This window comes from Piliocolobus tephrosceles, chromosome 16 (genome assembly GCF_002776525.5).
Source record: "Piliocolobus tephrosceles isolate RC106 chromosome 16, ASM277652v3, whole genome shotgun sequence".
Lineage (NCBI taxonomy): Eukaryota > Metazoa > Chordata > Mammalia > Primates > Cercopithecidae > Piliocolobus > Piliocolobus tephrosceles.
In genome coordinates this window covers 31,785,038-31,797,780 of record NC_045449.1, presented here as the reverse complement: position 1 = coordinate 31,797,780, position 12,743 = coordinate 31,785,038, and the positions used below count along the sequence as shown (strand labels likewise).

At 48.3% G+C, this 12,743-nt stretch overlaps 2 protein-coding genes across 3 annotated transcripts in view; one reads left to right on the top strand and one right to left on the bottom strand.

The window, feature by feature from the left end:
* MYO19 (myosin XIX) overlaps positions 1-9,364 on the bottom strand; it is a 42,609-nt gene extending 33,245 nt beyond the window's left edge. Inside the window, 5 exon segments of the mRNA XM_023204693.3 lie at positions 265-413; positions 779-917; positions 6,537-6,691; positions 7,937-8,082; positions 8,690-9,364. Coding sequence (XP_023060461.2) covers positions 265-413; positions 779-917; positions 6,537-6,548 — 300 coding nt within the window. The 5' untranslated portion in view covers positions 6,549-6,691; positions 7,937-8,082; positions 8,690-9,364.
* Positions 8,894-12,563, top strand: PIGW (phosphatidylinositol glycan anchor biosynthesis class W). 2 transcript variants are annotated; one of them, XM_031934389.1, is made up of 3 exons: positions 8,894-8,976; positions 9,217-9,437; positions 10,969-12,563. In XM_031934389.1, the coding sequence occupies exon 3, from the start codon at positions 10,977-10,979 to the stop codon at positions 12,507-12,509; it is 1,533 nt and encodes a 510-aa protein (XP_031790249.1). In that variant the 5' UTR covers positions 8,894-8,976; positions 9,217-9,437; positions 10,969-10,976; the 3' UTR covers positions 12,510-12,563. The 2 variants fall into 2 exon arrangements, with proteins under 2 accessions (XP_031790249.1, XP_023060464.1); XM_023204696.2 differs by lacking the exon at positions 9,217-9,437 and having other exon boundaries at positions 8,925-8,976.
* The last annotated feature ends 180 nt before the right edge of the window (positions 12,564-12,743 follow it).

The window sequence follows — 12,743 nt, the reverse complement described above, 5'->3', positions numbered from 1 at the left end:
CTGGGCGACAGAGCAAGACTCCGTCTCAAAAAAAAAAAAAAAAACAAAACAAATAATTATTTATTCTCCACTTTGTACTGTCTGTTCTATAGTCAGTTCGTTACGGTTCAAAATTCTGCCAGCTCCTATTGGGCAGGCCGTGGCACTAGCAGACTCTGAATGACCACATGGCTGGTGAACAGATGAATAAGGACAAGGAAACTGAAAAGAGGTTTAGGGGGAGGCAGAGGAGCCCTGAGGCCACAGGAAGCGGCAGAGCCTTACCTGGGGCTGAGGTGCAGCATGGTACTCTCTCATTAGCTCGGGCGAGTAGAGCTGAGGAATGGGCTTGAAGGGGTTCAGAGCTACCAGGGTGCAGCCAGCATTGGTGTAGAATCTGTCTGCCATGTACCGGGCCTGAAGGCACCTGAGGACTGAGGCAGAGATGCCTTTAGCAAACTCTGGCTCAAATATAGACAAACCACACACACAGACACATATCTGCTTAACTAACAGCCCTCTTTCTGCAATTAGCCAAGGATCATTAAATCCCAGCAGCTCCCTGAAGAACAGATAAAAGATCTAATTAAGATGAGCTCCAAATCTGAAGCAAAGCATGCCCTGGTGAGCCCAGGTGCAGCTGCCCATGCTCCCTCAGGCAGAGGTCTGGAGCAGCCCGCCTGGCTCCAGATCAGGAGTCCTGCCGACCTCCGTCTGACCTGGAGAAACTGTGCTGAGTACTCTCATTGCACCTCCAACCTCCTGGAGATGGTACTCTTGAGGAACGGGAGGCCCATACCTGTCTCTAGCGTCACAGGATTCACCCTGGTGAGGTCATCCAGCTGGTACAGCAGGACCTCCCCATCCAGGAACTCCTGCAGGTCTTCTCTGAGGTATTCCCTGGCTTGGCCATCAGACCCCGGATTGTGGCCATTGACCTGGAAGAGATAACACGAAGGTGAGGCCGGGCGAGGTGGCTCATGCCTATAATCCCAGCACTTCACGAGGCCACGGTGGGCGGGTCACGAGGTCAGGAGATCAAGACCATCCTGGCTAACATGGTGAAACCCCATCTCTACTAAAAAAAATACAAAAAATTAGCCGGCCATGGTGGCAGGCGCCTGTAGTCCCAGCTACTCGGGAGGCTGATGCAGAATGGCATGAACCCAGGAGACGGAGCTTGCAATGAGCTGAGATTGTGCTACTGCACTCCAGCCTGGGCGATAGAGCAAGACTCCATCTCAAAAAAAAAAAAAAAAAAAGAACAAACCATGAAGGCCATGAGAGCTGGTATTCAGAACAGCTGGCAGCTACAGAAGGGTGGGAACCTGTATAGTAGAAGGAGACTCTGGTATCATAGTCTGGTTGGGTTCAAATTTCAGTTCTGCCTCTTACTAGCCCTGTGAGCCTGGGTCTAAGTTACTCTCTTTGAGTCATAGCTTCTTTATTTGTAAATAAAGGAAAATAAACTCAACTGACAGGGTTATTGGGAAGAAAAGAAGAGATATACAAAGCCTTTAGTCAGTACCTGACATACAGCATGTACTCAACAAATGCTATCTCTTTTGCCAAGAGCTCCGGCCAAATCCACTTCCAGGCTTCTAGCCTTACTGGGCCTGGCAGGGGTGGGGCCCAAAAGGCTGCTATAGGAATGTTGCAAAGGAAAAGAACCATGGGTTAGGCCTTTTTGGGAAGAGACAGTTCAGCTTTTGATGTGAAACAGCTGTACCTTCCCAGAGACGTAGCCCCATGTCTTCATCACCTGCCTTTCGTGGCTTAAATTTAGGCTAGCTAATGAATTGGTTCCCTTGGCCTAGGTCTGCTGGAGAGAAAGCCTGGCTCAGAAGGCTGTCTGAGGTCAAGAACAGGCACCAAGGGAACAGGTCCCTTCTCCCTCGCCTATCTTTTTTTTTTCTTTCTTTCTTTATTTTTTAAGAGACAGAGTCTCGCTCTGCTACCCAGGCTGGAGTGCAGTGGCGTGATAATAGCTAACTGCACCTCCAACTCCTGAGCTCAAGTTTCCTGAGTAGCTGGGACTTCTGCCTCAGTTTCCTGAGTAGCTGGGACTAGAGGCATGAGTCACCCTATCTTCCTTTGCCCATCCTTGATGCCAACCCTTTCCACATGTATCATCCCTCCACTTCCTCCCGTGGTCCCATTTCTCCTACTGTCTCCTTTGGGGATGCAAGAAAGATAGAGTGGGGGTTGAAGACAGGAATCTTGCTGAAATGAGCTTTTGAAGGAAGAGGTCTGTGATACAGCAGGTGGATTTCCAATGAGAATGGTGAGCCTAAAATTTCAAACCTCTCAGGGAAATAAGCCATGGTGGCAAGTTTCCTCCAAGAGGCCCAGTAATGCATTTATTCCAAAACCACTGCCTGTTCTCTGAACTTTGGGCCCACTATAATGTACAAGGTAGGCTCTTGACCTCCAGGGTAACTGCTGAGGTCAGAGCACAGCTAGATCTATGCATATCCCTCTGCTTTAATGAAGGAGAAAAAAAAAAAAACATCACCACACAAACCACTCACAAACACAGACACAATTTATGAAGAGTTCTGATCCAACCAGAGAGGCATCTGAGTAGAGTGATCAAGTACCCGGACTTGAAAGCTAGTTGTCTGAGTTTGAATCCTGATTCTACCTCTTACAGTTATATACTCTTATGTTAATTTCTTAATCTCTTTGTGCCTCAATTCTCCTCGTCTGGTCCCTGTAATCCCAGCTACTTGGGAGGCTGAGGCAGAAGAACCACTTGGGCCTAAAAGTTCGAGGCTGCAATGAGTTATGATCGTACCATTGCACTCCAGCCTGGGCAACAGAGCAAGACCTTGTCTCTAAAGTTAAAAATAAAAATGGCTGGGAACGGTGGCTCACGCCTGTAATCCCAGCACTTTGGGAGGCCAAGGCAGGCGGATCACGAGGTCAGGAGATCGAGACTATCCTGGCTAACACGGTGAAACCCTGTCTCTACTAAAAAATAGAAAAAAGTTAGCCAAGTGTGGTGACAGGTGCCTGTAGTCCCAGTTACTTGGGAGGCTGAGGCAGGAGAATGGCGTGGACCCGGGAGGCGGAGCTTGCAGTGAGTCGAGATCGCGCCACTGCACTACAGCCTGGGCAACAGAGCGAGACTCCGTCTCAAAAAAATAATAAATAAATAAATAAAAATAGAAAAATTTCCAGCTGGCCATAGTGGCTCAAGCCTGTAATCCCAGCACTTAGGGAAGCCAAGGCGACCCTGTCTCTATAAAAAATATTTAAAAATTAGCTGGCCGTGGTGGTATGTGCCTGTAACCCCAGCTACTCTAGAGGCAGAGACAGGAGGGTTGCTTCAGCCCAGGAGGTTGAGGCTGCAGTGAGCCACGGTGATGCCACTGCACTGGGAGACAAAGTGAGACCCTGTCTCTAAATAATTTTTTAAAGTTCTTATTTGTAAAATGGGATAATGGTACCTACCTCATAGATACTCATAAGCACATAAACACATGAAGGATTTAGAAAGGCCAACTGAAATCTACTAAAAAGGGTTAGCTATTCTTCTAAAAGCGGCTTTTGTATTTTTTTTTTCTTGACACAGAGTCTCACTCTATTGCCCAGGCTGGAGTGCGAGTGGCACAATCTCGGCTCACTGCAACCTCTGCTTCCCAGGTTCAAGTGATTCTCATGCCTCAGCCACTCAAGTAGCTGGCATTACAGGCATGCACCACCATACCTGGCTGAGTAGAAATGGGGTTTCGCCATGTTGGCAAGACTGGTCTCGAACTCCTGGCCTCTGGTGATCTGCCCGCCTCAGTCTCCCAAAGTATTGGGATTACAGGCATGAGCCACCATGCCCGGCCTTATAATTTATTTATTTATTTATTTATTTATTTATTTATTTGTTTATTTATTTAAGAGACACGGTCTCATGACTGGATGCGGTGGCTCACTCCTGTAAAAGCACTTTGGGAGGCTGAGGCAGGCAGATCACCTGAGGTCAGGAATTTGAGACCAGCCTTGTCAACAGAGTGAGATCCCATCTCTAAAATAAAAAATAAAAAAATAAAAAAATTGTAAAAAAAAATTTGGAGGCCAGGCGCGGTGGCTCATGCCTGTAATCCTAAGACTTTGGGAGACCGAGGTGGGCGGATCACGAGGTCAGGAGATTGAGACCATTCTGGCTAACATGGTGAAACCGTGTCTCAACTAAAACATACAAAAAATTCGCCAGGCGAGGTGGCTGGCGCCTGTAGTCCCAGCTACTCGGGAGGCTGAGGCAGGAGAATGGCATGGCATGAACCTGGGAGGTGGAGCTCCCAGTGAGCCGAGATTACGCCACTACATGCCAGCCTGGGAGACAGAGCGAGATTCCATTTCAAAAAAAAAGGAAAATAGAGAAAAGCAAAAGGAGCATAAAAATCCATAATCATACTACCCAGAAATAACCAATATTTTAGAGAATATCATACATTTTCTTCCCTAAATACATATTTTAAAAACATTGAAAAGTATTATATTTTTGTGTAACTTGCTTTATTCCATTGTACTGATATACTTTAAGCAGTCTACTGTTTAGACATTGTAGTTTTTTTCAATTCTTTTACAATTATAAATGGCTTTATATACACTGATGTTCTTATATCCTTTATGCAGATCATTTTTGAGAAGCAGGATTGCAGGCTTAAGTGTTTTTTTTTTTTTTTTTTGAGACGGAGTCTCGCTCTGTCGCCCGGGCTGGAGTGCAATGGCCGGATCTCAGCTCACTGCAAGGTCCGCCTCCCGGGTTTACGCCATTCTCCTGCCTCAGCCTCCTGAGTAGCTGGGACTACAGACACCCGCCACCTCGCCCAGCTAGCTTTTTGTATTTTTTAGTAGAGATGGGGTTTCACCGTGTTAGCCAGGATGGTCTCGATCTCCTGACCTTGTGATCCGCCCGCCTCGGCCTCCCAAAGTGCTGGGATTACAGGCTTGAGCCGCCGCGCCCGGCCAAGTTTAAGTCTTAAACTATGCATACATAGTTTTAAGGTCCTTCACTTATTATTGCCTAATTAGAAGAGCAACTTTTAGGCTGGGTGTGGTGGCCGGGCATATTTTCCAAATTTCTGATAATCAATGTGACCCTGAATAAGCCACTTAACCTCTTGGAGCCTTATCTCCAAAATGTGGAAATAACAGCACTATATATGTATATATAGACTGTATCTTTCTCATGGAGAGGTTGTGAGGATTATACAAAATCACACATACATGTTCTCACTCATAGGTGGGAACTGAACAATGAGCTCACTTGGACTCGGGAAGGGGAACATCACACACTGGGGCCTATCATGGGGAGGGGGGAGGGGGGAGGGATTGCATTGGGGAGTTATACCTGATATACATGATGAATTGATGGGTGCTGACGAGTTGATGGGTGCAGCACACCAACATGGCACATGTATACATATGTAACCTGCACGTTATGCACATGTACCCTAGAACTTAAAGTATAATAAAAAAAAATAAAATAAAATAAAATAAAATAAAAAAATAGAAAAAAAAAAATCACACATACAAATGCTTAGCATAATGCCTATTACATAATAAGGGCTCAACACAGAGAAGCAGCTAGTATGGTTACGGTGAACATTACTGCTTTTTTAATGAGAGGAAAAAAAAGTTAAAAATAAGCAATAAAACTGCCCAGAGCAGTCAATTGTTTTGCCCGCTTCTTACCTTCAAACCTGTTCCAGGAGCCATATGGCTGGAAGGTCAAGTGGCAGTGTCTACTATAGCTCCCTTGAGGCTGGCAGGCCCCACACCTAGCTGCTATCTTGCTGAGTTCAGACACTTACCTACCAAACTCCACTAGACTCTGAGCTCCTTGAGGGCAAGCACCACCCTCAACATCTGCCTCAGCCCAGTGCCTGGCAACACTTGGTAAAATAAAAATTCAGCAAATATGTATGGGCACTCTCTGGGGACCAGGAGCTACACATGAAGGATGATATGGGTATGAGATAGAGCTCCACTGTAAAGGGTGATTTGGAATCCTACAGGCCTGGGGCAACAGTAGCCTCTTCAGAGAGGCAGAGACGTGGGGATCATGCACCCATGATCCACTCATCAGAATCCTTCTATATTTCCTCATAGATAGTCTCCTACATTTCTGCACAGGCTGACCTCTTTGCCTGGAGTGCTTATTTTCCTTCTCCACGTGGCTAATTCTTTCATGTTCTTTAAGGCTCAGCTTCAAGGAACACATCCTCTTGGAAGCCCCAAGCTTCTACTATGTCTCAACAATTCAGGGTGGCAGGGACATCTCTCAGGACTTCCTCTGTAGAATCCCCAAAGTGCCCTAAGGATTCCCTTACCCATCCCACCTTACCTATCCCAAAGAAAGGAGCTAAAAACCACAAGACAGATTCAAATTAGGTATCAGGAAGAGTTTCTTGATGATGAGTAAAAGGCACTGGAGAGACAATTTGAGGAGAGAAAAGAAAGACCTTTAAGGGGGCTTTCCCTTCCTTCTAGGTTAGGGCTAGCAAAAGATGCTGCAGGTGCTCGAGGGCCTGGGTTATCTAAGGTTGAGGTTTTACCTGCTGGAGCATCCTCCTTCGAAGTGGTCAGCCAGGGTTCTGGGTCGCAGGAGGTACAAGGAGTACTATCCACTGAGTCATGGGACCATGGGCTGGGGTATGGTTCCAACAAAGGGCTCAGTTCTGGACGAATCTCACACGAGTCACTCCAGAGCCTGTGGCATGACAGAGAAGACAACGACCACACACAGGTGAGAGCTTTTCTGGGGTGACTCACTCACTCCTATTCTTCCAAACCAGTAGGAACAACCAAAATGAGATGCAAGGCAGGCCCGGGCAGAGAGTGAGTCTGTCATTTCCCTTGCCAATTAGGAGACAGGGGAAACTTTTATGAGAGCCTGGGCCAGTTTTATTACAGGGTTAGGGTTTGGGTTGGGGTGGGGCTGCAAATCCTCTGGGTCAGCATGCCGTGGAGAAGGAATAAGACACTGGGGAAACAGAGAAGCCTTGTGCCCTATCTTCTACACTAGACAGAAATATCCTAGTTCTGTGTAGCCAGTTGTTGGTGGGGTGGGGAGGCTGGAGTCACCTCTTGCTGCTCCAGGAAAGGTGTGGTGTGGTAGGGAAATCACAGTTCAACCACTCACTGGGTGTGTGATCCTGGGTCAGCCATATCACCTGCCTTCATTTCTTACCTTGAAAATGGGGACAGTTAAATCTGCCTCACAGGAGTGGTTGTGAAGGTCAGTGAGGTCATGGTTTGACAGCACCACACAAAGTACGAATCTGAGTATTCACTCAGAAGATAAACACTGTTAGCACTACCACTAAGGGTTGATGATCCATTTGGGAGCACTAATCAGGTGAACAGTCCAGTGTCAACCTCGAGAAGGTGAGGATTTCAGGGAGCTGAATCCATCTGGGAGGTGGGGTGTTGTGAGGCTGGGCCTAAGCCAATCTTTGAAGAATGGTTAAGGGACCCTCAGACTTGGAATTTTCTAGGCCTTGGCGCCACCCCTAGCAAGGAGAGATGAGGCTGAGGGTGAGGCGTGCCTGCAATGGATTAACGCTGGTGGAGACTTTCTTGAGGCTCTGAACACATCAAGTCTTTAAAAAACTCAGGGATAGGGACTTCCATAGAAGCTGGAAAAAGGACAACTCAGGTGGAAACAAGCATCAGGACTGTGCTGGACACACTGACCTTGGACACTGACTGTACCCCATCCAAGGGACAGCCATGCAGAGGGCTCCAGAGAACAAAGCTCTTTCAACTGGAAACTCATCTGAAGCAATAGGTCCAGAGGCGCAGCACAACAGGTTTGGGGTTTGAATCCAAAGCCCAAGGCCCCTGGCACAGAACCCAAGAACTGTCTAAGCCTTACTCTGTTTCCTCGTTTATAAAACGGAGTGATAATATCCAAATCTCACAGGGCTAAATGAAGGATCAAAGGGGCTAATACCTGTGAGAGAGCTTTGCAAATGTTATCACGATGCAGTATCAGCTCCCAGCTGGAGTCAAGTGAGATTAGAGCAGTTTTCTGCAGTTCTCCCAGCTCCAGTCGGTTTCGCAGTTACCAGTCAAAAATTTCTGGAAAAGGTGTGACCACTGTGGGCAGAAGGGAGAAGGTAATGAGTAAATGGAACATCGAATCAAGGCAAGTGGCAACCTGATCACCAGTCCCTCCTTCTCAGTCTGTTTCTTTCTAGGCATGGAGGACAGTGGGTGGGCAGACGCTCAGTCTGGGTAAGGGTCTCGTGAGACCAGCTGGCTCCGCCCCCAGGTTCCCGGGGAGAACCGGGGACTCCTGGTCCGGGCGACGTGCCGCCAAACCCAGGGCTGGGATGCCGTTCCGGAAGCACCTGGCACGGGGAGAGTATGTCCTTCCCAGGAAGGTGGACGTGACCCCAGCCAAGGGCGCAGCTGCCCTGACGCCTCCCGGGACCAGCCGCGCCCTCCCGGGGTCCTGAGCTGGGCGAAGAGTGGAGCAAGTACCCTCTCCCCACCCAGGCCGCCCCCTGCCGGCCAGGTGGAAAGGTGGAGGGTGATCAAGAAAGGCTGTTTCAAGCAAGAGCCAAGAGCTGGGCTACCCCCTCGTGAGGCACAAGACGGTCAAAAGGAAAAGGGAAGAAAGAAGGCAAACGGCGCTTTGGAAGGAGAGGTGGAGATGCCCAGTCGCGAAGAGCTTCAGATCTGGGCTCGGGGTGACACTCACCGGTCCCACGGCCCGAGCCGCCGTGCTTATTAAGGCCCCCGCCCGGCCAGACTGGAAAGGCGGGCGGGCTAGGTCAGGCGGCGGGAAGAACACGGGGAGGGGAGAAAAGAGGAGGAGCAGGAGCAAGCAGTGAGGAGAGGCAGCTGGGACCGCCGCACCGCACCCCGTCGCCTGCGGCTCTAGCTAAGTGGCCGGGGGTCGGCCGGCTCCTCCCCAGGGGCGGGGCGCGCACTAGCCGCGCGGGGCTTGGCCGGGACGCCGGGTCTGGCTTGCGGGTTCCATCGACGGTGAGATGTTTTGCGACCCAGGGGTAAAATGAGGGTAAAGCGGCAGCTTCCCACGTTCTGGGGGAGAAGCGCGGAAGCAGTTTCCTGGGCCTTCGGGCGCCCCCAGGGCTGGGGGTCTTTCAGTAGAGGTCGCCGCGGCAGAGTCTTGTGTGGGTCCCGCGGACCCCATTACCCCGATAGGGCCTCGCCGTGAGGTCTGAGGGGCCGCGTGAGGTGCATGGCGCGCCGTTTCCTCTCCAGGCGCTCCTCTTAGGGCTACAGCCCTAGAAGATCTGGCCTGCACCAGCCCAAAGGACATAAGGACAGGAGCGGGTAGCCCACGGGACACTGGGACGAGCGCCATCATGGGCGGAGACGCGCGGAACCGGCTGGCCCGGAAGTGCAAGCTGCCCGCGTCGGCGGAAGCGGCTGGTGCCCGCGTGGTTTGGCGGTTGCCGCGCGAGTCCGGCGGCCCTGCGCAGGTAGACCCTTTGCTGGGGGCGCCGGCACTAGTTGGAGCACGTGAGGTATACGGGCAGGGAGCGGCCAGGTCGGGCGTCTGTCAGGAAAAAGACTTCTTATGTTTATTGTTTAAGAGACGGAGTCTCGCTCTGTCGCCCAGGTAGGAGTGCAGTGGCGCGATCTCGGCTCACTGCAGCCTTCAACCTCTGAGCTCAAGCGATCTTCCCGCCTCAGCCTGGCGAGTGGCTGGGATTACAGGCGCTCTCACCACCACGCTCAGCTAATTTTTTATTTTTCTTTTTCTTCACTCCTGGCCTCAAGCGATCCTCTCTCCTCCCAAAGCGCTAGGATTACAGGCATGAGCCACTGCTCTCGGCTAGGACTTTTATTTTTAATGGTCCACTGATTTGACCATTATTTTTCGTGGTCAACTGTGAGGTATTGTCGCAGGTTGCAGACAGGCCATAATGCATGCATGCATTCACTTACTTATTCAGTTCATGTTACACTGAGAAGCTCTAGGTTCATGTTTGACCAACACTTGTGTTCTTCCAGTATGCCGTTTTTCAGACAATTATGTGTGGCATTCAGAGGTGTTTTGCAGCCCTTAATAAAAGAGCAGCTAACACTAGTATGTCCTATACATCCATTTTTAATTGCACCCATCGTACCTACTTCCATCCTAACCTGAAAACGTAGCTGTCTGTAAATGAGGGAAGGAGCAACCTGGGGATCCAGAAATCACTGCAGGGGTCACGTTTTGTACCGAGGCAGTAGGTTTAGAGAGGCTCTGAACTGGAACCAAAGCCCCCAACTTCAAAATGTACTTGGCCCCTAGCCTTTGAATTTGCTTTAAAGTCATTAGTAAAGTCTATTCAATTTTCATCAAAGAATCTTCATGGTATGTACTGTGCTCCATAATAGAAATTCCCAACTGCCTATGATGCCATTCTCAGAGTTTATATCCCAAATTCGCTTTCTTTTCTTTTCCTTTTTTTTTTTTTTTGAAACAGAGTCTCACTCTGTGGCCTAGCCTGGAGTGCAATGGCACAATCTTGGCTCACTCCAATCTCCACATCCCTGGTTCAAGCGATTCTCCTGCCTCAGCCTCCCAAGTAGCTGGGATCACAGGCGGGTGCCATCATGCCTGGCTAATTTTTGTATTTTTAGTGGAGACGGGGTTTTGCCATGTTGACCAGGCTAGTCTCGAACTCCTGACCTCAGGTGATCCACCTCGGCCTCCCGAAGTGCTGGGATTGCAGGTGTGAGCCACTGCGCCCGGCCCCAAATTCACTTTCTTTGTGAATCTGTCTTGTACAGGGAATAGCTGAAGCTTTGTAACCAATAATTTCATACTATTAGTATGACATTTCTATCCGAATGCATTAGTGTTAAGCTTCTTCCCACAATCCTTGGAAGGGGAATCACAAATCCTAGGTGAACTCATTAGGGCCCAAAATTCTCTGAAATCTAGTAAAATTAAGCCAGGTATGCTAATTCCACAAGAATGTTGCTTTTCACAAATCCATTCCTTTGCTCTTGTTTTCACAGGAAGAAAAATGTCTCAAAAGCAGATGAAGGAAGCTTTTGTTAGTAACCTCAATGGAACCACCGTGCTGGAAATCACCCAGGGATTGTGCTTTCCTGCATTCTGTATCCTGTGCAGAGGGTTCCTGATCATTTTCTCACAGTACTTGTGCTCTTTCTCACATACCTGGAAAACTAGATTCTTCATTGACTTTGTTGTCCTAATAGTTCCCATGGTAGCCACTTTGACCATTTGGGCTTCATTTATCCTCCTTGAGCTTCTTGCTGTAATTATCTTTGGGGCAGGGCTGTTCTATCAAATATACCGAAGGAGGACGTGCTATGCCAGACTGCCTTTCCAAAAAATCCTTGAAAAATTCTTGAACATCAGTCTAGAATCAGAATACATTCCAGCCATCTCCTGTTTCCGTGTAATTACCAGTGCATTTACTGCTATTGCTATTTTGGCTGTGGACTTCCCATTTTTTCCCAGAAGATTTGCCAAAACTGAGCTCTATGGGACAGGAGCAATGGATTTTGGAGTAGGTGGCTTTGTTTTTGGGACTGCAATGGTTTGTCTAGAGGTCAGGAGGAGAAAATGTATGGAAGGGTCCAAACTGCATTACTTTATAAACTCATTGTACTCTGTTTGGCCACTAGTCTTCCTAGGAATTGGACGATTAGCCATTATAAAATCAATAGGTTATCAGGAACATTTAACTGAGTATGGAGTTCACTGGAACTTTTTCTTTACTGTAATAGTTGTGAAATTGATAACACCACTGCTTTTGATTATTTTTCCCCTAAATAAGTCCTGGATTATTGCCCTCAGCGTTACTGTATTATACCAGCTAGCCCTTGACTTCACCTCACTGAAGGGGTTAATATTGTATGGCACTGATGGTAGTGGCACACGGGTTGGTCTATTAAATGCCAACCGCGAAGGAATAATCTCTACTCTGGGGTATGTGGCAATACACATGGCTGGTGTGCAAACAGGGTTATATGTGCATAAGAACCGATCACATATCAAAGACTTGATAAAAGTAGCCTGTTTTCTTTTACTGGCAGCTATTAGCCTCTTCATATCTCTTTATGTAGTTCAAGTAAATGTAGAAGCAGTATCTCGAAGAATGGCAAATTTAGCCTTTTGTATTTGGATAGTTGCTTCTAGCCTGATCCTTCTTAGTAGTTTATTACTGGGTGATATAATTTTGAGTTTTGCCAAATTTCTAATTAAAGGAGCTCTGGTACCATGTTCTTGGAAACTTATCCAGTCACCTGTTACAAATAAAAAGCATTCAGAATATCTAATCCCTGAAGCTGAAAGAATGGAACCCAGGCTTTGTTTAATCACAGCTCTCAACAGAAAACAGTTAATATTTTTCTTGCTGTCAAATATAACAACTGGCCTGATCAACCTAATGGTAGATACATTACACAGCAGTACCTTGTGGGCCTTATTTGTGGTCAATCTCTATATGTTTTCCAACTGTTTAATTGTATATGTATTATATTTGCAAGATAAGACTATACAGGCTGGGCGCGGTGGCTCAAGCCTATAATCCCAGCACTTTGGGAGGCCGAGACGGGCGGATCACGAGGTCAGGAGATCGAGACCATCCTGGCTAACACTGTGAAACCCCGTCTCTGCTAAAAAATACAAAAAAAACTAGCCGGGCGAGGTGGCGGGCGCCTGTAGTCCCAGCTACTCGGGAGGCTGAGGCAGGAGAATGGCGTGAACCTGGGAGGCGGAGCTTGCAGTGAGCTGAGATCTGGCCACTGCACTCCAGCCTGGG

Excerpts from the sequence above, each read along its gene's own strand:
- PIGW (XM_031934389.1), top strand. The coding sequence starts at position 10,977 with ATGTCTCAAAAGCAGATGAAGGAAGCTTTTGTTAGTAACCTCAATGGA.